This window comes from Pipistrellus kuhlii, unplaced genomic scaffold (genome assembly GCF_014108245.1).
Source record: "Pipistrellus kuhlii isolate mPipKuh1 unplaced genomic scaffold, mPipKuh1.p scaffold_m20_p_23, whole genome shotgun sequence".
Classification (NCBI taxonomy): Eukaryota; Metazoa; Chordata; class Mammalia; order Chiroptera; family Vespertilionidae; genus Pipistrellus; species Pipistrellus kuhlii.
The window spans coordinates 8,617,414-8,639,996 of NW_023425522.1; the positions used below are offsets into that span (position 1 = coordinate 8,617,414).

Here is a 22,583-nt window from a genome sequence, read left to right on the forward strand (position 1 = left end):
GGGATATGGACCCTTTTAAATTATGAAATTAGAAAGTCAACTTAGTCTGATACCAGTAGAGTTATGCTTGTGATTAGAAAGTGTTTTGAATAAATTCTTTTGAAGTTTTTGAGGCAGATTTATGGCCTTTACATGGTCAACCTTTCTAAATATTCTATGTATGCTTAAAAATGATTATTCTTCAATTATTGAGTGCAACTGCTATAGGTGTTCACTAAATCAAGATTATGTTATTCTAATCTTCTATGGTATATCCTAACTGATTTTTCTTTTTCTTTTTTTCCTAACTGATTTTTCATCTGCTTGGTCTGTTAGTTAGACCAAGCAGATGAAAAATCAGTTAGGAAAGATGTTTTTTGTTGTTGTTTGTATGTATTTAAAGCATACATGATGAGTGAGAATCATAGATAGGCTGCCTCCTGCCTGCCCCACACTGGGGATCAAGCCCTCAACCCAGGCATATGCCTTGCACAGGAATCGAACCGTGATCTCTTGGTTCATAGGTCAAAACTCAACCACTGAGCCACGCTGCCCAGGCTGAAAGATGTTAAGATCTCCACCACAGTGCTAGATTTATCTTTTTCTTTGAAATTCTGCAAAATTTTGCTGTTTATTTTGAGACTATATTATTAGGTGCCTCTAAATTTAGAACTGTTTTATCTTCCTGATAAATTGGACCTTTCATTATTTTTTTAAATATATATTTTGTTGTTTTTTTCACAGAGAGGAAGGGAGAGGGATTAGAAACATCGATGAGAGATGTTTCATTATTAAGTGACCCTCTTCATTTCTAGTAATGCTTTTTGCCTTAAAATCTATGTTGCCTGATATTTCTACCTCAGCCTTCTTTTGCTTAGTATTTGCCTGAGATGTCTTTTTCTATTCTGTGACCCTCAACCCTTTGTCTTTATGTTTTAAAGGTTAGTATAACACTGTCTACTATTCAGTGTATGACTATTTTCCCTTTCCTGGACAACTTTTCTGTTTTCCCTAGAGGTTAATTGCTGCTGTAATTTGTTTGCTTGGTTTTTAATATACTAATCTCTAATTCGATTTCAAACTCTGACAATTAACTAAATCTCTCAAAACATTTCGTCACATTAGGCATGCTTTTCTTCTTTCAGAAGTCCTCCTGAAGCATTCCATTCACTCCCATCTAGACCGGCTTCTCTCTGTCAGGGCACAGCCCTCCTCCCTGTCCTCCGCTTCCCTCTCTCAGTATGCTCTAGCATTTTGGTAGAGTACTTTCCAGGAGCTTTCTATTGCAGGTGACATTTCTTGAGAGTGCGCATGTTTGAAATATCTCTTATCTAGCCTCTCATGTGACAGGCTGGGAATAGAATTTGAAGTTGAAAATCATTTCCTTCAGAATGGAGTTAAAGCTGCTCCATTGTTTATAAATTCTGTATTACTATTGAAAAGCCCTTGATATCGTTTGCATGTTCTCTCTCTCTCTCTCTCTCTCTCTCTCTCTCTCTCTCTCTCGCTTGTTAAATCTTCTCCTTGTACTTACGTTTTAAAATTTCACAATTGTGGCCGAAACCGGTTTGGCTCAGTGGATAGAGCGTCAGTCTGCAGACTGAGAGGTCCCGGGTTTGATTCCAGTCAAGGGCATGTACCTTGGTTGCGGGCCCATCCCCAGCAGGGCGTGTGCAAGAGGCAGCTGATTGATGACTTTCTTTCTTTCTTTTTTTTAATATATTTTATTGATTTTGTACAGAAAGGAAGGGAGAGAGATACAGAGTTAGAAACATCAATGAGAGTCATTGATCAGCTGCCTCTTGCACACCCCCTACTGGGGATGTGCCCTCAACCAAGGTACATGCCCTTGCCGGAATCGAACCTGGGTCCCTTCAGTCCCCAAGCCGACGCTCTATCCATTGAGCCAAACCGGTTTCGGCTGATGACTCTCTTTCATCGATGTTTCTAACTCTCTATCCCTCTCTCTTCTTCTCTGTAAAAAATCAATAATATATATATATTTTTTAAAAATTCACAATGTGGCCCTAGCTAGTTTGGTTCCATGGATAGAGCATAGACCTGCTGACCGAAGGGTCCCAGGTTTGATCAATGGGCATGTAACTCCGTTGCATACTCTTCCCCCGCCTGGGCCCTGCTCAGGAGGCAACCAATCAATGTGTTTCTCTCACAACGATGTTTTTCTCTGTCTTTCTCTCTCTCTTCCACTCTCTCTAAAATCAATGGGAAAATATCCTCAGGTGAGGATTTAAAAAAAATTCACAATGAGGGGCCTTGGTAAGGGTTTTATCCATTGCGTCTGTTATATGTTTGTGCGTTCTTTCATTTTGGAAACTTAGTTCTGGGGGTCCTTCTTGATTATTTCACTATCAATCCTGCTCCCTCTCCATTTTCTCTGGTTCTGCTTTTTGGAACTCCTATGATTTGGCTGTTGTCCTTCCTGGTGGCTTTTGAAGCTTACTTCTTTTCCCCTTTGTCTGCTCTATTTTCTGAAACATTTCTTTTGTAATAGTATATCATGGTGACAATATCTTAATCTTATCTTAACCACTGAGACTACAATGTGTTTGTTTGTTTTTAACTTTTCTCTGCACTACCTATTTTCTCCTTTTTGCTTTTTCCTATTTTTTTGGCTGCTTTCTTATTAGAGGTTTTCCTCAGCAGTGTGTGACTCTGCTCTTATATAAGGGTGGAGAACTAGACACTGAATGGAAGCCCGAGCGTGAGCGAGGTTTGTAGACTGTGAGTATCCCTGCCGATGACTTTTCTAGAACTGCACTGGAAAAGTACTATTCTCAATGTTTTGATCATTCCTCTTAGGCTAGACAGATTCTCCAGAGAAAACTCTTCCAATTTCCTGTCTGGCTGCCAGTATTCTGGGAGCTGAGATATGAAAGAAGACAGTCTCAGTAATCAATGTATAAGCATTCACTTCATACCGCCCACCCCTCTTCTTTTTTTAAATCCTCACCCAAGGATGTATTATTTTTATTTTAGAGAGGGGGTGGGAAGAGAGAGAAACATTGATTGGTTGCTTCCTGTATACCACATGTGTCAAACACAAGGCCTGCGGGCCAAATCCGTCCCGCCAGGCCTTGCAATGTGGCCCGCACCGTGCTGTCATCACTGCACTCCGCTGCGTTTCCATCACAAGGACAGTTTATGACTGTTCAGTAAACCATTCGGCCCGAGATTTAGGCTGGATTTTAGATTTTGGCCCCTTCTCTGATTGAGTTTGACACCCCTACTGTATACCCTCAACCAGAGATCAAACCTGCAAACTACCGTGTTTCCCTGAAAATAAGACATCCTCCAAAAATAAGACCTACTTACAGGTTTCCTTCTGAGTGAAATATAAGGCATCCCCCTGAAAATAAGGGCCCCCCCTAAGCTAAACATGAGAGATTTGGTTCACTGATTCTGAAAGAAATGGAGTCACAAGAAATTCGCCAGAAAATTCAGGAATTGGATTGTTATGATGATGTTCCAGAAGATGATGACATGATTGTCATTAAATAAATGAGTTAATTCTTGATACTGTAGGATTCACAGTTTGTCTGGTTTGTGTTGACAACTACTGTACCGTATATAGGTAATAAATTTCCTTTATTTTCATTTGACAATAAATGTGTACCATATTCTTCATGGAAAAATAAGACATCCCCTGAAAATAAGACCTAGCGCATCTTTGGGAGCAAAAATTAATATAAGACACTGTCTTATTTTCAGGGAAACAGGGTAGGTATGCACCCTGACCCGGCGAACCTGCAACCTTTTGGTGCAAAGGCCAATGCTCCAATTGAGCCACGCAGCCAGGGAAATTCCTTTTTTTTTTTTTTTTTAATACATTTTATTGATTTTTTACAGAGAGGAAGGGAGAGGGATAGAGAACTACGGTAGAAACGTCAATGAGAGAGAAAGGGATGTGCCTGCAATCAATGTACATGCCCTTGACCGGAATCAAACCTGGGACCTTTCAATCCGCAGATCAACGCTCTACCGCTGAGCCAAACCAGCTTCGGCGAAATTCCCATTTTTAATAGGGTTTACTCATGCCCCGAACTATATCTGTCCCCCGTCCAGAGACCTACTATTTTACCCTCTAATCTTCTGCCAAAGTGGGAGAGACCTAGTCATTAGGGGTCACACAGAAGGGAAGATCTAGAGATCTTCCAAGACAATTTACCTCCAACCCTTCTTATTTTAGCTATGTCTCCTTTATTTCCTACTTACAGAGGCATCTAATACCACAAAAGCTTAGCCTTTGGAGAACTGCCTCTCAATTTCCCCCACTTCCAGCCTTCTCAGCTTGCTAAGTTAAAACTTATTCATTTGTTTCTTTCTTTTTTTTTTTTTTTTTAATTCTTACATGAGGATATTTTCCATTAATTTCTAGAGAGAGTGGAAGAGAGAGGGAAAGACAGAGAGAAACATGGATGGAAGAGAAACACATCAGTTGGCTGCCTCCTGCACATGCCACGACCAGGGCCCAGGCTAGGGAGAAGCCTGAAACCAAGGTATGTGCCCTTGACTGGAATTGGACCTGGGACCCTTAGGTCCACAGGCCGACGTTCTATCCACTGAGCCAAACCTGCTAGGGCTCCATTTCTTTCTTATGTCTAAAATTTTTGTTCCATTTCTCCCATCCTCACCATCCTTTTGGATATAAGATGCCTTATTTTTAAAAAATCTCCTTAGAGTATTGTAGTGGATTTTCAAAAGGTAACAAAATTGTTTTCAATCCACCTTCTTTACCTAGAAGTACTCTATATATTGAGTAGTTGTTTTAAATCTCAATTATAATATTTTTTCATTTATAGAAATTCTATTTGCTCTTTTTCAAATCAACTTAATTTAGAAGTCTCTTGTTCCTGAGTCATAGTTTCAAGCTTTTATTTCTTTAAACATTAAATTTAGTTGTTTGTGAATTCTGTGCTGATCATTTCAATACCTGAAGTCTTTGGGGATTTCATTCAGCTGTACCATTGTTCTTCTGTTTTCCACTCATGGTATCTTCTCCCCTTGTGTGTTGTGTGGCTTTTTACCAGAAGTTGTTCATTTTCTTGGACTTCTATCCTGAATTTTTATGATAATTCTTTGAGGATTCCAGAAACTCCTCTTCCATAAATAATTTGTATTTGCTGCCCTAGCCAATTTGGCTCAGTGATAGTGTCAGCCTGAGAACTGAAGGGTCCCAGGTTCGATTCTGGTCAAGGGTACATGCCCGGGTTGTGGGCTCAATCCCCAATAGGGAGCATGCAGGAGGTGGCCAATCAATGATTTTCTCTCATCAATGATATTTCTCTTTCTCTCTCTCTCTCTCTCTCTCTCTCTCTCTCTCTCTCTCTCTCTCTCTCTCTCTCTCTCTCTCTCTCTCCCCCCCCTTTCTCTCTGAAATCAATAAAAATATATTTTAAAAAAAAAATAAATAAATAAATTACTTTTGCTTCTGCCAGGCACCTGGAGGAAGCTAACAATCTAGAACTACTTAAAATTAAGCTTTAAGTTTAAGACTTTTGGGATTACACAGTAGAATAAATTATGACCATAAACTATGTATGGGCTGGCCTTCAGTGAGGAAGTTTCAAAAAGTGTGCCCTCTCCTCCCATTATCTACCAAAACAAGCAAATATCTTTACTGAATGGACCCTTTTCAATGGTGGGCTTCTCGTTTTTCCACTTACTGAGGGTGTTTCCCCTCACAGACTGAAGGTCATGCAGGACTGGGTTTTCTAAAATACCTCCAAACTTGGGCTACTTTCTCTCCTCTCCCCAGTTCCTTAAATTCAACAAGAAAGCCAGCTGTTACACTCACTTATCTTCCTGCTTTTATTTCCTCTCCCCATCCCAGAATATTTTCTTTCTTTCCAACTTAGCAATGTATTTAAAAATATGTATTCTTATATTTTTATCCAGAATTTTAGTGGTTCCAATGGAAAGGATAATTCAGGATGCTTAAACTACTACTGCCAGAAAAGAAAATTTCTGTACTTTCTACTTTTTAAAAATATATATATTTTTTGATTTTTTTCTGTACTTTCTAAAATCCTCCTCCACCACCCTCCTTCCATTCCACTGCTCTCACCTTCAAACAGTTCCTAGCAGTCTCCCCTCAAAACTCCCTAAATGAGGGGAGGAGTAGAGTCAGGAAAGGGCAGATGGTATGGAGAAAGTGGAAAGGCCAGTGGATTTGAGATCTCAATGAAGCCAAAGTATCAATGAGTGGAAGTACTTGAGCCAGTGAGTTGGGATTTGGGGAGAAATAGGGAGTTGTGGTGAGAGAGTAGAATGTTTGAATAGGTCGGCACCTTTTTATAGAGGCCAACTGTCTTGCTCAGCTAACAGCTAGCGAATAGCAGAACAAGACCTGGGAACCAAGTATCATGTTTCCAGATTTATATTCACATATGAAGCCATGAAGCGTATTGAGGAACACATACCTTGCCATAATCAAAGGCAGGCAGCTCAATGCTGGGGAAGAGATCTTGCACGATGGCATTGAATAGCGGCACGTCGGATAAAGTCAGCTTGGCAATGTTCATATCTCTCATTGAGAGCAGCAAAACCTGGGTGGGAAAAGACAAAGACTCAGGCTGGAGGAGCTTGGACCTAGGTACTCACTAAGTACTTCCTCTCCAAAGGGTGAGGGGCAAGAACCAAGAACAATGGCTCTATCTGAGCTAGTCTTTAAAAAAATGACACACCCTAGTTGGTTTGACTCATTGGAAAGAGCGTTGGCCTACAAACTGAAGGGTTCTTGGTTCGATTCCAGTCAAGGGCACATGCCCAGGTTGCAGGCTTGGATCCCCAGTGGAGGGCATGCAGGAGACAGCCAATCAATGATTCTCTATCATCATTGATGTTTCTCTCTCTCCCTCTCCCTTCCTCTCTGAAATCAATAAAAATATTTTTTAAATTAAATTAAAATATGACAGGTAGGCGGAGCTTGAAGATGGCGACCGAGCAGACAGACTTGTTCTGACTCCGGTCCCAGAACAGAAAAAAGCAGCGTCTGAGTCGCTCAGGGAAAGTTGATTGGCAGCTGAGGGACAGCGGAAATCTAAAGGAAGAAGAAACACCACATAGCCAGACATCCTGAAAAGAGAGGCCATGGGGAGACAAAGAAATAGCCCGCACATGAAAGAAAAGCAGGCATCACCAGAAAAGGAAGTAAAGGAGTCAGAGGCAAGCAGCCTACCAGAGCAAGAATTCAGAATAATGAATAATGGCTAAAAAGAATGGAAGAGAAGTTTGACAATAACCAAGAAGAAATGAAGAAGAACCAAGAGGAATTGAAGAAGAACCAAGAGGAACTGAAGAAGAACCAAGAAGAAATGAAAAATGACATCACTACCATGAAGAACTCAATAGAAAGCATCAAGAGTAGACTAGATGAAGCAGAAGACCGCATCAGTGAGCTAGAAGACAAGATGGAAAAAAATACCCAATTAGAGCAGCTTCTAGAAAAAAATATTAAAAAGCAGGAGGAGAGCCTACGGGAGCTTTGGGACAATACAAAACAAAATAATATTTGAATAATAGGGGTTCCAGAAGGAAAGGAAACTGAGGTAGACATGGAAAAAGTATTTCAAGAAATAATGACAGAAAACTTTCCTGAGATAGAGAAGAAAAAACCCACACAAATCCAAGATGCTCGCAGAGTCCCAAGCAAAATAAATCCCAGAAGACAGACGCCAAGGCACATTATAATTAAATTGGCAAACAACAACGACAAAGTAAGAATCTTAAAAGCATCCAGAGAGAGACAGAAAGTGACATACAAAGGAACCCCCATCAGACTAGCAACTGATTTCTCAACAGAAACATATCAGGCCAGAAGGGAATGGGATGAAATATACAAAGTCATGCAAAGGAAGGGTCTGAATCCAAGAATACTGTACCCAGCAAAGCTATCAATCAAAATTGAAGGAGAAATCAGGAGCTTCACAGACAAAAAGAGACTGAAGGAATTTATATCCACCAAACCAGCAATGCAAGAAATGCTAAAGGGTCTACTGTAAAAATAAAGAAATAGGAAGTGAAGAAGGAACACGGGTATAGAATAAAAATGGCGTTAAAATATGACAGGTAACCTGGCCAGCGTTGACCCAGGAACCAAGAGGTCACTGGCTTGATTCCCAGTCAGGGCATACTGCAGACTTGATCCCAGTAAGGGGAGTGCAGGAGGCAGCCGATGGATGATGTTTCTCTCTCAATGTTTCTCTCTCTCTCTATCCCTGTCCCTTCGTCTCTCTCTAAAAATCAATAAAAACTTATTTTTTAAAATGTGACAGGTAAAATTGGGCAACACAGGGGGCAGGAAGAAAGGTGGGAATCCTAATCTAGGGAAGAAAGGATCTGAAAAACTTTAGCGAAGGTGCATAGGACCAGTGACAATGGAGGTGTCAAGAGCCGTGTCCTTGATCTACCTCTTCATCAGACAGATCCTGCTGCAGACGGCGCTTCTTGCCAGCATAGCGCAGAAGGGAGGTGAGGGCACGCAGGCCAAAGTCATAATGGTCCTGTCTGGAGAGCTGCTGCACAGCCAGGGAGTACAGTGTGTACACCTTCTTGGCTAGAATCTGAGGAATGAAAACAAAGGAGGAAACAACCTATTTCTCTACAAACCCCTCTGCTTCTTTAGGAAAAGTGACAGAGACAAGAAGCTAAGTCCCAGGACTTGAAACAGCTGGGAGTTGCTCCGTGGACAATCCTAATGAGATTGTGTCAGTTGCATATCATGGACTTGTAACTTCACACAGAGGGGAGACCTCTGAGTACTTCTGTCCCCCTATCCTACTGATAGTGCATTCCTTATAGGATAAACGGACTGTGGGGCCTTCAGGAAGTTCTTCTGCCCCGGGAATAATCGTGGAAGGAAAATAATTGGGGGAAAAGAGATTGTTGGAATACCTTGCAGTTGCCAAAGCCCTCCCCAAAGATAATGATTTCTGCAATAAGAGTTGAATCAGGCACCACCATGGCAATTGGGCGGAACATGGATTTAAGATTATCAGGAAGCTCTGTCCGACCAGCATAGCCTGGAAAACAGAGCCGTTGGTTTAGAATCTATACTGCTTCCCAAAGACTCCCTTCCCAACCTACCCCATGTCCCCTGTCCTCGCTCCATCCCTAGCTTTCTCCCCAACTCCACCTCCAAGATTTCTTCCATTCTCATCTTGGCCCTGGCTCCTCCTATACCAATCTGCTCCTCTTTCCTATCTCTGGGCCTTTCCCTACTTTCTGGGTGGCCTTATTCTAAACTCAAATCACAGAGCTGCCAATTTCCCATCTCTCCAAGTTCCATTTATAATGTCAGTCCTAATAGAAATCACAGCTGCATCTCTGATTCTTTCAGTAGCTAAACCCTTTCCTGTTTTTGCCTAGATCCTTCTGTCAGAGTTATTCTTAGGGAACAGTGATCAGAGACCCTAATGCCTCACTTTGGGAAGATTCTCCAATTTTCAAAAGGGATGGCAGATAGAATTCCTGAGAAAATAATTAAGTACTTTCAAAGCCTAGGGATACATATACAGGGTGGGGCAAACGTAGGTTTACAGTTGTTCATTTGGAAAATAATACTGTAATCTATATGTATAAAAGCCTAAACAACAGTCTGACCATTTGACTATCCAACCAGTAGCTATGATGTGAAATGTCCACCAGGGGGCAGACGCTCAACATAAGAGCCTGCTGAGCGACAGCAACTTTTCAGAGTGCCCTCTCACACTCCAGGATCCCTTGGGGGATGTTGGACTACTGGTTCCGGCCCCATCCCCACAGGCCAGACTGAGGGACCCCACCTGCTGGAGGGAACCCATTCACTCTGCAGACGCCCTTCTGGCCCAGTCCCGTCCCGCCGGCCACCTTCTAATTAATTTCCTTTCAATGTGCACGAATCTGTGCACTGGGCCTCTAGTTAATAAATAACAATGTGAGGATAAACTCTATATTTTGTGTGCTAACAACTATAAACCTACTTTTGCCTCACATTCTATACACGAAGCCGCCCCTTCTCCCAGAAAGTCATGTTTGTTCTTGTCTCACACTTCGGTGTCTTTAGCCATATTTTACTTGGCTAAATACACGGGCCTGGCAGGACACAGTTGTTTGCCCTGGACACCCAGTTTTCCCCCTGTCCCTGGAGCCCCATCTATTCCCTGGCCCTTACCAGGATTCATGGTGATGAAGATCCCACAGGACCACACCAGATTTATTTCAAAGCCCTCAAAGTAGAAGCGAGCGAGGCCGGAAGCCAGGGCGGAGAGGATTGACAGGATCTGCTGGGCCACCACTGACAGCACCTCAATGTTGATGCGGTTAAACTCATCAAAGCAGCCCCAGGCACCTGTCTGTAGGGTGGGAGGCAGATTCACTGGAAATGATTTTTTCCCCAATTATTTTTCTTGGGGAAATAGATTTCTAGTTTGGGAGAAACTAGAAGGGGTGACTAACATAGTCCTGCCTGGAGGGTTTTGACAGGTGAGGTGGCCTCCAAAATGTAGGGAGGGGGGCAGGGAAGAGGGCAGTGGGAGCATAGCACTGTTGTAGTTTCTGGAGCTTTCCATCAGGCAGGGACAGTCCAGGGGAATGCTAGGAAAGGTGTGAGTTGAAAAGAGACTAGGGTAGAGAACTTGGGAACATTGAGTGCATACACTATGCACCAGTTTAAAGGCATTAACTTACTTAATCCTTGTAGAATCTTCTGATTTTGCAATAAGCAAAGTGCAATTTAGGGAGGTACAATTTTAAGAACTGAGGGGATGTAATGCTGTAAGTTACAAAGCACTAAATCAAATTTGGGTTCCAGCTGATTTTCTGGGACTAAAGATGTTTAAGGGACCTCTGGGACAGGATGGCAGGATGCTGACCTGGGCCAAGCCTGAGTACATTCGGCCCATGGACTTAAAGTCCAGGCCCTCGGAACAGTTGACCACGATGACATATATGCCAAGGGCCTTGCCCAGGTCCTTGACAGTCTCCGTCTTTCCCGTGCCTGCTGGACCTTTGGGGGAGCCCCCTCGATGCAGGTGTAATGCTGTAGTCAGCGTCATGTAACACCTGAGAATTTAGGACAGGACTCAAGTCAGACTCCTGGAAGCCTTCCCTGAGCATTCGCTGCCCCCACCCAAACACCTTATTCATCCCACACGGCTGACCTGTCTGTAAGGGGGGTGATGACAAGCCGGCCAGAGTTACCCAAGTACTCATAACTATACTGGAACTGTGTGTTGGTCTGGCGGATGATACAGTCATCGAGATCCTGGAGAAATGGCAGAGTAAGAGAGAGGCCGGCTTAGAGAAAGAGTTAGAAAAGTCCTGCGAGTAGGACTGGTGATGCAAGAAGGTCAGAGTTAGAAGATGAGGGGTTCCGTTTAGAGTTAGAAAGAAGGAAGAGTTTACAGCCAAGATGGACACAGGGTTCATCGCATGTCAACCCTAGTTCATTGCAGCAGTCTTTCTAGTTCTGGTCAAGTGACACTCACAGTGAATACCAACTGGAAAATGATTCCCATTTCTGATTTAAGAGACTTGTGACAGAGTTAAGAACTGGATTAGGGCACTGTAATAGAACTAAGGCTTGGATTGGAATATTATTGTATTTAGAGAACAGGAATTTAGTTAATGCATTAGGATTGGGTTTAGGGTACAAGAGTGGGGAGCTGGCCCACCTGCACCTTCTCCCAGTAGAAGCGCAGTTGGCTGAGCCAGTCAAAAGCACTGACATCCATGAGGCCACTCTTATAAAGCCTCTCCAGCACATCTCGGGCATGAACTTCTATGGTCACCAGAGCCACAATTTTAAGCCGCATGATCTTGGTCAAGTTCCCCCTGATAGCTTCTGAATATTTATTCAGTATTGACACCTGCAGAATGGGGTGGCAGGGAAGAGAGCAGATGGATCAATGAGTTCGAAGTCAATCCAACCTCATCCCAGCCTAACTCAATTTTCAACCCCAAGTTAATCCTAATCCCACTCTAATGCAGATACCCAATATCAGCATAGGAAAAAGGTACTTGTATTCCACCAAACTTTTCTCGCTGGACTTCTCTCATAAAGCACCCTCATTCTGACCCTTTCCCACCAGCTCATCTCTACTTCTGACACCAACTTATCACCCCCTCCCTCCAAGTCTAACTCCAGGCCTATCCTGTACTTGTAGGGTTCCCCACCTGCTTCTTCTTCATGACCTTGAGGATTTTCTTGTCTCCCCGATCCTTAGCTGTCTGCAGGCACTTGGTGACATCAGCCGTCCACTGGATCTGACTGGCGGCGATCACCACCTGCGGCATGTACAGAGGCTATATCCCAAAACCCTGTCCCTGGCCACCCACACAGCCCAGCTCCCACATCCAGGGACCAGGGCTACTCTCAATTCGCTAATCTGTTCTGAAGGGTGGGGCACATGCTTAAAGTGAGGAGCTAAGGGTCTGGCATGCAGGGTTCCAGGGCCATGGCCCCGAGCAGGGGCACGAGAAACCACATTTTTTTTAAACCAGCACTTTCATACTTAAGATTTTGTTTTTACCTTTGCTGCTCCCTTTCAGCCTAATGCTTCTTGTTCCTTCATTTCTATTGACCCGAGCTCACCTGGCCAGCCCAGTCCTTCACCCATTTGTCCCTTTTGTTAAGAAACTTCTTGAGGGCCAGACGGCAGTTCCGGAGAAGGTCCCGTAGGGTTACCCTCATCATCCGCTCCACATCGCCAAGCCAGGACTGAGGAGAGGGGAGAGAACAGGAAGGCTTGGCCTCAGAGCCCAAGACAAGAGTCCCCACAGGAAAGGTGCTTAAGCAACAGAACTACAGGGCATGAACCAAAGATAAAGTAGAACCTGGGCAGTATCTGGCGTGGGCCCCGGGGGGACATGGAGGACAGATGACAGATTTTTAGATTATAGTTTTCAGGAAGGGCAAAACGTGGTTAATGTCCCTTCACAGAGATGTTCTCTCCTCACAGAGCAAGCAAACTTCCTAAAGGGAATACGATCAACTTGATTCTTTACCCTTTGCCACAACTCACCTCCACAGGCCCTTCCAAAAACACTGAGTGGAAGAAATCAATATATTCACCATCACCTGAAAACATCCCCACAGCTTCCCATTTGCTGCTGGCTCCCCCAATCTGTAGAAACAAGAACCTATTAATGGCCTGGACTGCTTACTCCTAGAATCTGCCTAGGAGGTGTTGCGCCCTTTTGAGAGTAATTTCAGCTCCTCTCCCTCAATAATGCCAATTCTAAAAAGTCCTATCTTGCCAGAACCAGTTTGGCTCAGTGGATAGAGCTTCAGTCTGTGGACTGAAAGGTCCCAGGTTAGATTCTGGCCAAGGGCATGTACCTTGGTTGCAGGCACATCCCCAGTGATCGGATGTTTCTCTCTCATTGATGTTTCTAACTCTCTATTGCTCTCTCTTCCTCTCTGTGAAAAATCAATAAAATATATTAATATTAAAATAAATAAATTAATTAAATAAAATTAGTATTTGAAAAAATAAAAAATCCTATCTCACATAATCCTGAATCATTAATATCCCCCTCCCATTGGGAGGACATTGTCTCCTTCAAGGCCTTGAATACCTTGACCTCAACATCCTCCCCTGCCCTTCATCTCATTATAGCCAACTCTATTTACCTTCTGCATTCTCAGCATTTTGATGTTGTCAAAGCATTTTTTGAGGTGTGGCTGCACAGCCTCTGGGTTTCGAGACTGGCCCAGAATCTCCAGGAGGTCATCGTTAGACAGGAAGTAGAAGCGAGGGAAAATATGGCGTTTTGTCTCTAAATACATATCCAGAGACTTCTGAATATCTTCCAGGATTGTGTTCATTTCTATCAATGTGTCCAGGAGACCTGGGAAGAAAAGCAATAAAAGACATTTGATGGCTCTTTCACCACTCTTCTGAGTAGATCTAGAGTATCCAACTATATCTACTCTGCCAGTTCTTGAATGTTAGAGTACAGATTGTCATAATTGTTTTAGGAAGCAGAGAAGTATCCCCAATCAATCAATCATGCTTATCCAATTCTCTATTAATTTATTAAATATTCATTATGCACTATTGTATATAATATACATTATGCATTATTATACACCACATATGATTCCATTAATGTGCTATATCTCTGCTCAGTCTTTGGAACAGTTCCATTCACCAAAGAACTGGGGCTCTGCCAGTCACCCCAAGAGTCTGAAAATTAGAGATTGTTCTAAACTTATACAACCTAACAAGTCAAATCATTAGAATCAAATACTTACTCATGCACACAATAAAAGAGGTCTATAGCCACGAGAGTTGTAATATAGTGAAAAGAGCACTAAACCGGAATTGGCACAAAACATTCAAAGTGCTGAAAAGCAAGGGCCCACAACCAAGATTACTCTATCTTTTAAAATCAAAGCTATCATTTAAAATCAAAGGACAGATAAAGAGCTTCCCAGACAAGGAGTTCGTCACCATGAAATCAGTATTACAAGAAATGTTAAAGGGACTTCTTGAAGAAGAAGAAGAAGAAAAAATATGAGTAAGAACATATCGCAAAAAAAATTCTCAATGACAAAGGCAAACAAACACATAATAGAAGTCATAGATTACCCAACACTAAAACTAGTTTAAGGTTAAAAGGCAAAAGTAGAAAGATTATGTGTAATTATAACAGCAAATTAAGAGATACACAAACATACATACGCAAAAAGTGAAAAATGACAAAAACAACCATGGAGGGATCAGGTAAAACTGGTAGTAATGTGTTTGAAATTAAGCAACCAGCAACTTCAAATAAATGCCTATAAATATGTCAACCACAAACTAAAAATCCAAGATGTTTAAGAAGTAAAGAAGAAGGGATCCACAGAAATCAAGAGAGAGGACTGCAAGAGAAGAGAGCAAGAGAATAAGGAACAGAAAACTACAATCAGGAAACAATAAAATGGCAATAACTACATACCTACTAATAACTACTTTAAGTGTAAATGGATTAAATGCTCCAATCAAAAGCTGAATGGATGAAAAAATGTGGTACACACATACAATGAAATATTACTCACTCATAAAAAGAATAAACTATTTTCTACATGAATAGACCTAGAGGGTATTATGCTAAGTAATATAAGTCAGACAGAGAAAGACAAATGCAAATGATTTCACTTATGAGGAATCTAAAAAAACAAAATAGATAATCAAAAGAGAAACAAATTCATATACCATATGATCTCACTTATATGTGAAATCTAATAAACTAAATAAACCAACAAAACAGAAACAGAGACTTGGATACATGGAACACACTGACAGCTGTCAGAGAGGCAGGGGGAGGGAGGACTGGATGAAGGAAGTTGAAGGGATTAGCCAAATAACATAGATGCATAACTCAGACACAGATAACAATGTGGTGATGGCCAGGGGGAAGAAGGGGTGGGGCTGGGTGGAAGCAAGCAAATGGTGGGGGGGGGGAATGGGAACATCTGTAATAATGTCAACAAAAATAAAGAAGAAAAAAGCCCTCATTCCTGGCCTGTGTGGCTCAGTGGTTGAGTATCAACCTATGAACCAGGAGGTCACAGTTAAGATTCCCTGTCAGGTCACATGCCCAGGTTGCAGGCTCAATCCCCAATAGGGGGCATGTTAGGGGGCATGTAGTGTTACATACTCCTTTATAACCCTTGTAAACCCTGAGAAATAGCTATCACTAACTCCCTCTACAGGTGAGGAGACTGTGGTATGGAGGGAGTGAGCTGCCCAAGAGCATACAATCAGTAAAGCATCAGTCAGATTTTGAACTTCTCTGTCTGATTCCATATCCCATTCTCTTAACCATTACACTGTACTCCACTCAAACATTTATTGAACTGAATTTACTGAACTATTATTTAATGCTTAGAAGTGGCAATGGTGATGGTATGGCAGCCAGGTACAATAGTCATCTTTCAGTAAGTGAACGAGGTGGCCATGACTTCACACGTATACAACACAAACTGAGGTTATGTCAGGGCAAGAGGCCAGGGAGCTCAGACCTGGGTAGTGGGTGCTCCGGAGAGCATTGTTGTCCTTGTTCATCCGCTCCATGATGGTTTTCCACCTGTTGTTGACCTGGTCAAATAAGGCTGATTCATTCGGCAGCTGCTTTCGGATGTCCTCTCCTAGGAAGATATTCTGAAGGGCCGGGAATTTTGGAGTGAGAGGCGTTTCTCACATACTCTCCACACTCTGCTCCCTGCTCCCAGACCACGAGTGATAGTTGAGTAGAAGATAAGGAGCAGTAGAATCAAAGGGTCAGAAAGGTCAGATATCTGGGTCCAAGAAAAATAGTGAAAGGAGAACAAGTCTTTTCAGGGAGGGAACTGATGATGAGCGGTAACAACTAGTGCATGGGTCCTGAATGAAGAATCGCTGTAGAAGTGGGAAAATGAAGCTGATAACGGGGTGAATATTTAGGTCCTATGCAAATAAGGGAGTAATAACAGGGTATAGGAAGAGCTCAGGCTGTGAGTCCTGACCTCCAGGTACATCCACTGACGCTGTACTGTGAGCACTGTCTCAATAACTTCCAAGATGAGGGAGAGGCAGCGTTCCCAGTGGTCCACCTCCTTCTCAAAGGCCTTGACAAAACGAGATGCCTTCATGGAAGACAGAGCCACCTGGTTATCTTCCAGCGCTTGGAACACTTCCTCTGTGCCTCTGGGAAGAAAAGCATCAAAATCATGTTCCTTCCCCATCTGCCAATCCTTGGTCCCTGCTCTGCAGCCCAGGTCACACAGCCCTCCCATCTCTAGCTCCCCGAGGCCCTCACTACCTGAGTCGGTGATAGCCCTTATCCTTGTAGGGTACTATGTCTAGCTGAATCACATCCCAAGTCTTGGCAATGTTTTGTAATGCCTGTGGAAAGAAATGGGGGGGGGGGGGGGGGCAGGCACAGAACAATCAGATTGTTAATCCCCAAGGGGAACAGGAGCTGCAAGAAGCCATCAGATGATACAAAGCTGGCAGCCTTTGCTCCAGGCTTGGGAAGTGGGGGAGTATGGGAGAGGATTCTGTCATACCAACTCTATTGCCAGTTCTTTGGTCGCTGAGGCAGAGATCTCCCCAATCTTCTCCACATGTTGATCCATTCCAAGTTCCACAATCTTCTCCAGAGTAAAGCTTTCAGATTCCTGATCAAACTCCCGTTGGATCTCATCCCTGACCTGATCCCAATGCCTGCGGCCAGGGACAGGAGGTCAGTTTAGAAGGCTGAACACCAGGCCTACTGAAAAGTATTAGCATCACTCCCCAGGCTTCCTCCCATTGGGATATTATGACTGAGTATTTATTTATTCATGATTTTACCTCTATTTACTAAAGAGGCTCTAACATACAACTCAGGCACTGTGGGGGATACAGAGATTGGTGTGCTGATTCTCGGGAGAGGGAGTTAAGATGGATTACTACAGTTTTATTATAGATTCTGTGCTGGGATAAGTGCCCTGCATGAAACATCTCACTTAATTCTCACAACCACTCTATATGTCAGGGGTGGGAAATGTCCAGCCCGTAAGCCATATAAGGCCCAAAAAACCATTAGGTCTGGTCCTGCCAATGCATTTTGGGTGAGCTGATTAAATGTTAAATATAACAGATTAATTTTTTTAATATATATTTTATTGATTTTTTTTTTTTTTACAGAGAGGAAGCGAGAGGGATAGAGATTTAGAAACATCGATGAGAGAGAAACATAGATCAGCTGCCTCCTGCACACCTCTTACTGGGGATGTGCCCACAACCAAGGTACATGCCCTTGACCGGAATCAAACCTGGGACCTTACAGTCCGCAGGTCGACACTCTATTCACTAAGCCAAACCGATTAGGACAGCAGATTAATTTTTAAGGTGATAATTTTGCATGGCCCACAAATGATGTTATAAATATCCAAATGGCCCTTGGTAGAAAAAAAGTTTCCACACCCCTCTATCAATGATGAATTATTGTCATTCCATCTATATATGAAGAAACTGAGGCTTAGAGAGATTAAATAAGTAAATAAGTAGTTAGGGTATACTTAACCACATACTTAATGGTGAAACATTGCCAAAAACATTATCACTGGAGGCAACGCAAAAGAAGTAAAATTATGTCCTCCTAAATAGATATGTAATTAATTATTAAAACACCATTTGTAAATAGTTTATTCTATATTCAATGGTTTCAAAGGACCCTTCTATCATAAATAAGTGCCAGATGTATTACAAAAGTTAAACTTGAAAAACAAAAGTATAAAGAATTAGAAGAAAGTTGCAGAGGATGAATTTTAACTCTGGGGTAAGGGAGGTCTTAAACAAGGCACAGAAGCAAAAACCATAAAGGAAGACAGTTGTTGCCCTGGCCAGTGTGGCTCATTGGTTGGGTATTGTTCTGTGCACCAAAAGGTTGCTGGTTCGATTCCCAGTCAAGGGCACATGCCCTGGATGTGGGCTTGATCCCTTGTAGGGGGCATGTTGGAGACAGCAAAGGGATGTTACACTCTCACACAGAAGTTTCTCTCCCTGCCCAGCCGGTGTATCTCAGCAGTCCAGCGTTGACCCAGGAACCAAGGGGTCACCGGTTCAATTCCTGGTCAGGGCATATGCCCAGGGCTCAATCCCCAGTGCGGGGCTGTGCAGGAGGCAGCCAATCAATGATTCTCTCTCATCATTGATGTTTCTATCCCTCTCTCCCTCTCCCTTCCTCTCAGAAATCAATAAATATATATATATATATATTTTAAAAAGTTTCTCTCCCTCTCCTTTCCTCTCTCTCTAAAAAATCAATAAACTATTTTTTAAAAAGAAAGTAAGTTATACTTTTGGCTACATCAAAATAACTTTTGTATGGCAGAAGGCATACAGCTTAGCTAAGACAGATGGCATAAAGTGAGAGGAGACAGAGGGGGAAGGAAGCAGAGAAGGAATACAGGAGAACCCAGGACAGTGCAAAAACAGAGGACAGTGGCAGGCTCTAAGGATGGTTTCTTCCAGATGTGTGTGTGTGGACAGAGGGGCACAGAGAGCTATGATCACCATGGAGGGGACAACTGAGAGAAATCAGATGGCAGCACAGGCTAGATGGTCACCCCAGGAGCGGAGGAGACTTACCTCTCTCTAAGAGCAGAGTTTCGTAGGTCTGAGATGAGCGGCATGGTCCTCCTGAACTGTTCGAGTTTTGCTCGAGTGGTTTCAATAATTTCCCAGTTTCGGTCCTGAGCAGAAGTGGGGAGCATCAGAAGAACTGACAATCTCCCCTGCACAGCTCCCCTTCATCAATTGACTTATCTTATGCTTCCCTCCTTTCTCCACACACCTTAAACTCTTTGGCTAGTCTTGCAAGGCGACGATACAGCCCATGGGCCATGGTCTCCATGGCCTCTGTCTGCAGGTTCAGGAACCGACCAGTCTTCCACTGGTTCCAGTTCTCCTCCCAGTCCCGTGTGATCTCCCAGACTTGCTGGAGTGCGTCTAGCTCCTTCATGGCAGAGAGCAGAAAGATGTGTTAAGTAACATGACTCTTGCCCTCTTTCCTCCTGACAAACACTCAGGTTCTTTGCTCCTCTCATCTGAAAAGTTTTTCCCTCCAGGCAATAGAGCTGCCTCCTCAATTCAGATTTCTTTCTTTACTCTCTTGCCTCACAAGCTCCTCAAGTAACAAGCACAGGAAAGTATATTCAGCATCATCAGTCAGTAGGGACATGCAAATCAAAACCACAATGAGACTCAACTTCACACCCACCAGAATGGCTAGGACCAAAAAAAAAAGTGGGGGGCGAGGAGTAAGTGTTGGCAGCGATGCAGAGAAACAGAAACCCTCGTACATTGCTAGTGGGAGTGTAAAATGGTGCAGCTGCTGTGGGAAATAGTTTGGCAAGTCCTCAGAAAGTTAAACATAGAATCACCATACGATCCAGCAATTCCACTCCTAGGTACATACCCACAAGAAATGGGACTCAAATAAATACAAGTACACACATGTTCAGAGTAGCACTACTCACAACAGCTGAAAGGTGGAAACAACCCAAATGTCCATTAACTTGTTAATGAATGAACAAAATGTGGTAAATCCATACACTAGAATACTAGCCAGCCACAAAAAGGAATGAAACATTGATTGGCACATGCTACAAACAGATGAACCTTGATGATATCATGCTAAGTGAAAGAAGCCAGATACGAAGAGCCACACATTTATATGACTCCATTTAATAAAATGTTCAGAATAGGCAAATCCACATGCACAGGAAATAGGTTAGTGGCCAACAGGACTGGGGAGAGATGGGATGGGAAATGACTGCTGTGGATAAGGGTTTCCTTTTGGGGTGATGAAAATGTTTTAAAACTAGAGGTAATGGATACACAACACTGTCAATATACTAAATGCCACTGAATAACTGTTCACTTTTAGCTGGTTCTTTTGTTTTCTGAATTTTACATCAATTTTTTTAAAAAGCTACACATGCCCAGCCAGCATGGCTCAGTGGTTGAGCATCGACCTATGAACCAGAAGGTCACCTTTTGATTTTGGTCAGGTCACATGCCAGGCTTGCAGGCTCAATCCCCAGTAGTGGAAGGTGCAGGAGGCAGCTGATCAATGATTCTCTCTCATCTTTGATGTTTCTATCTCTTCTCCCTCTCCTTCCTTGCTGAAATCAATTAAAAAATATTTTTTAAAATACAGTAAAATAAAATAAAAAAGCTCTTCATGCACCCATCTTCCTGGTCCCAGCTGTTTTCCCAGGTGCTTAGGGTAAATTCAGCTGTCCCCTGCCCCATATCCTTAGTTACCACGAGGGCCTAGCTCGGTTCCCCACCTTCTCCAGGTTCTGCAGGTCCTTGGAGACTGGCTGCTCGATCTTGAAGATGCCCAAGTTGGAACGGAGAGTGTTTTCTTCTTCCCTCATGGCATTCAGCATGGACCGCATTTGGGCGATCTGATCGAGAGCAGCCTGATGTCCCACACTGCTGGTGAAGGGGCCTGTGGGAAATCCCAGAGGAAGCTCAGATTCCCACTCACGGTTACAGTCCTCTGGAAGGACTGCCATCGCTCTCCTACCTCTTTGTGGGTAAATCTCACCTCTTCCTCACACGAGAGAGGGGAGGAAAGGAAAATAAGGTAAAATGCATGGAAAGAATGATGATTAAGCTTATCTAAACCACTATACGTGGCTCAAGAATCAGAAACAGGTGGAACTCAGGAGGTGGGTATAAGAAAACTAGAAATGTGAGTTGGGCTGCTGTCTTTTGACCAAAGGTCAGAGACCATGGTGGGGCTAACCCGCTGACAGAGGTGCCACTGCTCTTTTCCTGCCCAGTCAGTCCTTCCCACACTCATCCTTGTTCGCACCTCCCTCCACTGCAAGCTTTGAAAGACTGGGTCACAACAACGGTAAAGAAGGAGGAGAGGATACGAAAGGGGTACCTTTGGTGCCAAATTCTTCCAGAAGATTATGGGCTTTCTTCTTGAAATCATCAGCTGAGTGAATAAGGCCTGTCTTGAATTTCTCCTTGTGCTTCTTCAGCATCTGTTCACTGTCCAACAGAGTTTGTTGGAAGATAACCCACTCCCCATTGAGACTGTTCAGCATCTCCAGTACCTGGGGACATCAGAGAGGGGAGGATGATCCTCAAGCAGAAGTTCTGTCCACCTCTCACCTTTAGGGACTCTTTTCTGGTGGAAGTTCTGTCCACCTCTCACCAACGCCTTTAGGGACTCTTTTCTGATTTTCCAGAGCGGAGTCTGGGGCCAAGTTCCACGTGCAAAGAGGCCCAAGAAACAAGGCTGTGAGTTGCTGGGCCTAAAAGGACTCCATCAACAGCCTTCGGTGGGTTATCTCAGTGGACAAAGTGTCAGCCCAAGGATTGGAGGGTCCTGGATCTAATTCCAGTCAAGAACAGGTACCTTGGTTGCAGGCTTGATCCCCCTGTTTGGGGCGCATGTGGGAAGCAACCAATCGATGTGTCTCTCTCACATTGATCTCTCTCTCTCTCTCTCTCTCTCTCGCTCTCGCTCTCGCTCTCGCTCTCGCTCTCCCTCTCTTCCTCTCCCTTTCACTTTCTCTAAAAAAATAGTCAACGGGGGAGGGGGGGATATCCTCAGGTGAGGATTAAAACAACAAAAACAAAAGAAACTTTAAAAGAACTCCATAAACTAACCAGAAATACCATTTGAATTAGCTATGGCTCTCAATGGCTTTTGAACCTTCGACATTCTCCCTGCACCCTACTACACACACACACACACACACACACACACACACACACACACACACGTCTGCTGTCCCTCCTAACAGCAGGGGGATCTACTATGTGAAAGATCAGCTTCCCATTCTACCTCTGCTGGCATGGGTTCAACGGGAATGGACCAAACAGTACTGGAACTCACACTGTCCCCAACTGGCACCTCGTACTTCTCAAGAATGTTAAATTGCTCATGGATGGGAGGAATCTGGGTCTCCAGGCTGGGCAAGTCGTGCTGCAGGGTATCCATGAGTTGCAAACTGACCCCCAGTTCCTCCAGCGTCTGGGGAGGGCGGCTTATCCTGCAGTCGGGCAGAGAGCACAGTTGAGGAGACAGGGCAGGGCAGGCTCTCCCCCGCTGTGCCA

The 22,583-nt window shown here is 43.4% G+C and overlaps 1 protein-coding gene across 2 annotated transcripts in view; it reads right to left on the bottom strand.

The window, feature by feature from the left end:
- Positions 1-22,583, bottom strand: part of DNAH2 (dynein axonemal heavy chain 2) — a 105,107-nt gene that overhangs the window by 47,681 nt on the left and 34,843 nt on the right. For both annotated transcript variants that reach the window (XR_006742529.1, XM_036452082.2), the window contains exons 22-41: positions 22,363-22,519; positions 21,400-21,574; positions 20,792-20,955; positions 19,291-19,452; positions 19,086-19,189; positions 17,018-17,174; positions 16,771-16,853; positions 16,475-16,655; positions 15,992-16,130; positions 13,613-13,830; positions 13,002-13,103; positions 12,572-12,697; positions 12,154-12,264; positions 11,658-11,846; positions 11,139-11,242; positions 10,851-11,040; positions 10,151-10,331; positions 8,893-9,020; positions 8,409-8,561; positions 6,420-6,545 (exon numbers count right to left, since the gene is read on the bottom strand). Coding sequence is in view for 1 of the 2 variants with exons in the window: in XM_036452082.2 (XP_036307975.2) it covers positions 6,420-6,545; positions 8,409-8,561; positions 8,893-9,020; positions 10,151-10,331; positions 10,851-11,040; positions 11,139-11,242; positions 11,658-11,846; positions 12,154-12,264; positions 12,572-12,697; positions 13,002-13,103; positions 13,613-13,830; positions 15,992-16,130; positions 16,475-16,655; positions 16,771-16,853; positions 17,018-17,174; positions 19,086-19,189; positions 19,291-19,452; positions 20,792-20,955; positions 21,400-21,574; positions 22,363-22,519 (2,950 nt within the window). In the remaining variant the exon portion in view is untranslated. The remainder of the gene's footprint in view (positions 1-6,419; positions 6,546-8,408; positions 8,562-8,892; positions 9,021-10,150; positions 10,332-10,850; positions 11,041-11,138; positions 11,243-11,657; positions 11,847-12,153; positions 12,265-12,571; positions 12,698-13,001; positions 13,104-13,612; positions 13,831-15,991; positions 16,131-16,474; positions 16,656-16,770; positions 16,854-17,017; positions 17,175-19,085; positions 19,190-19,290; positions 19,453-20,791; positions 20,956-21,399; positions 21,575-22,362; positions 22,520-22,583) is intronic.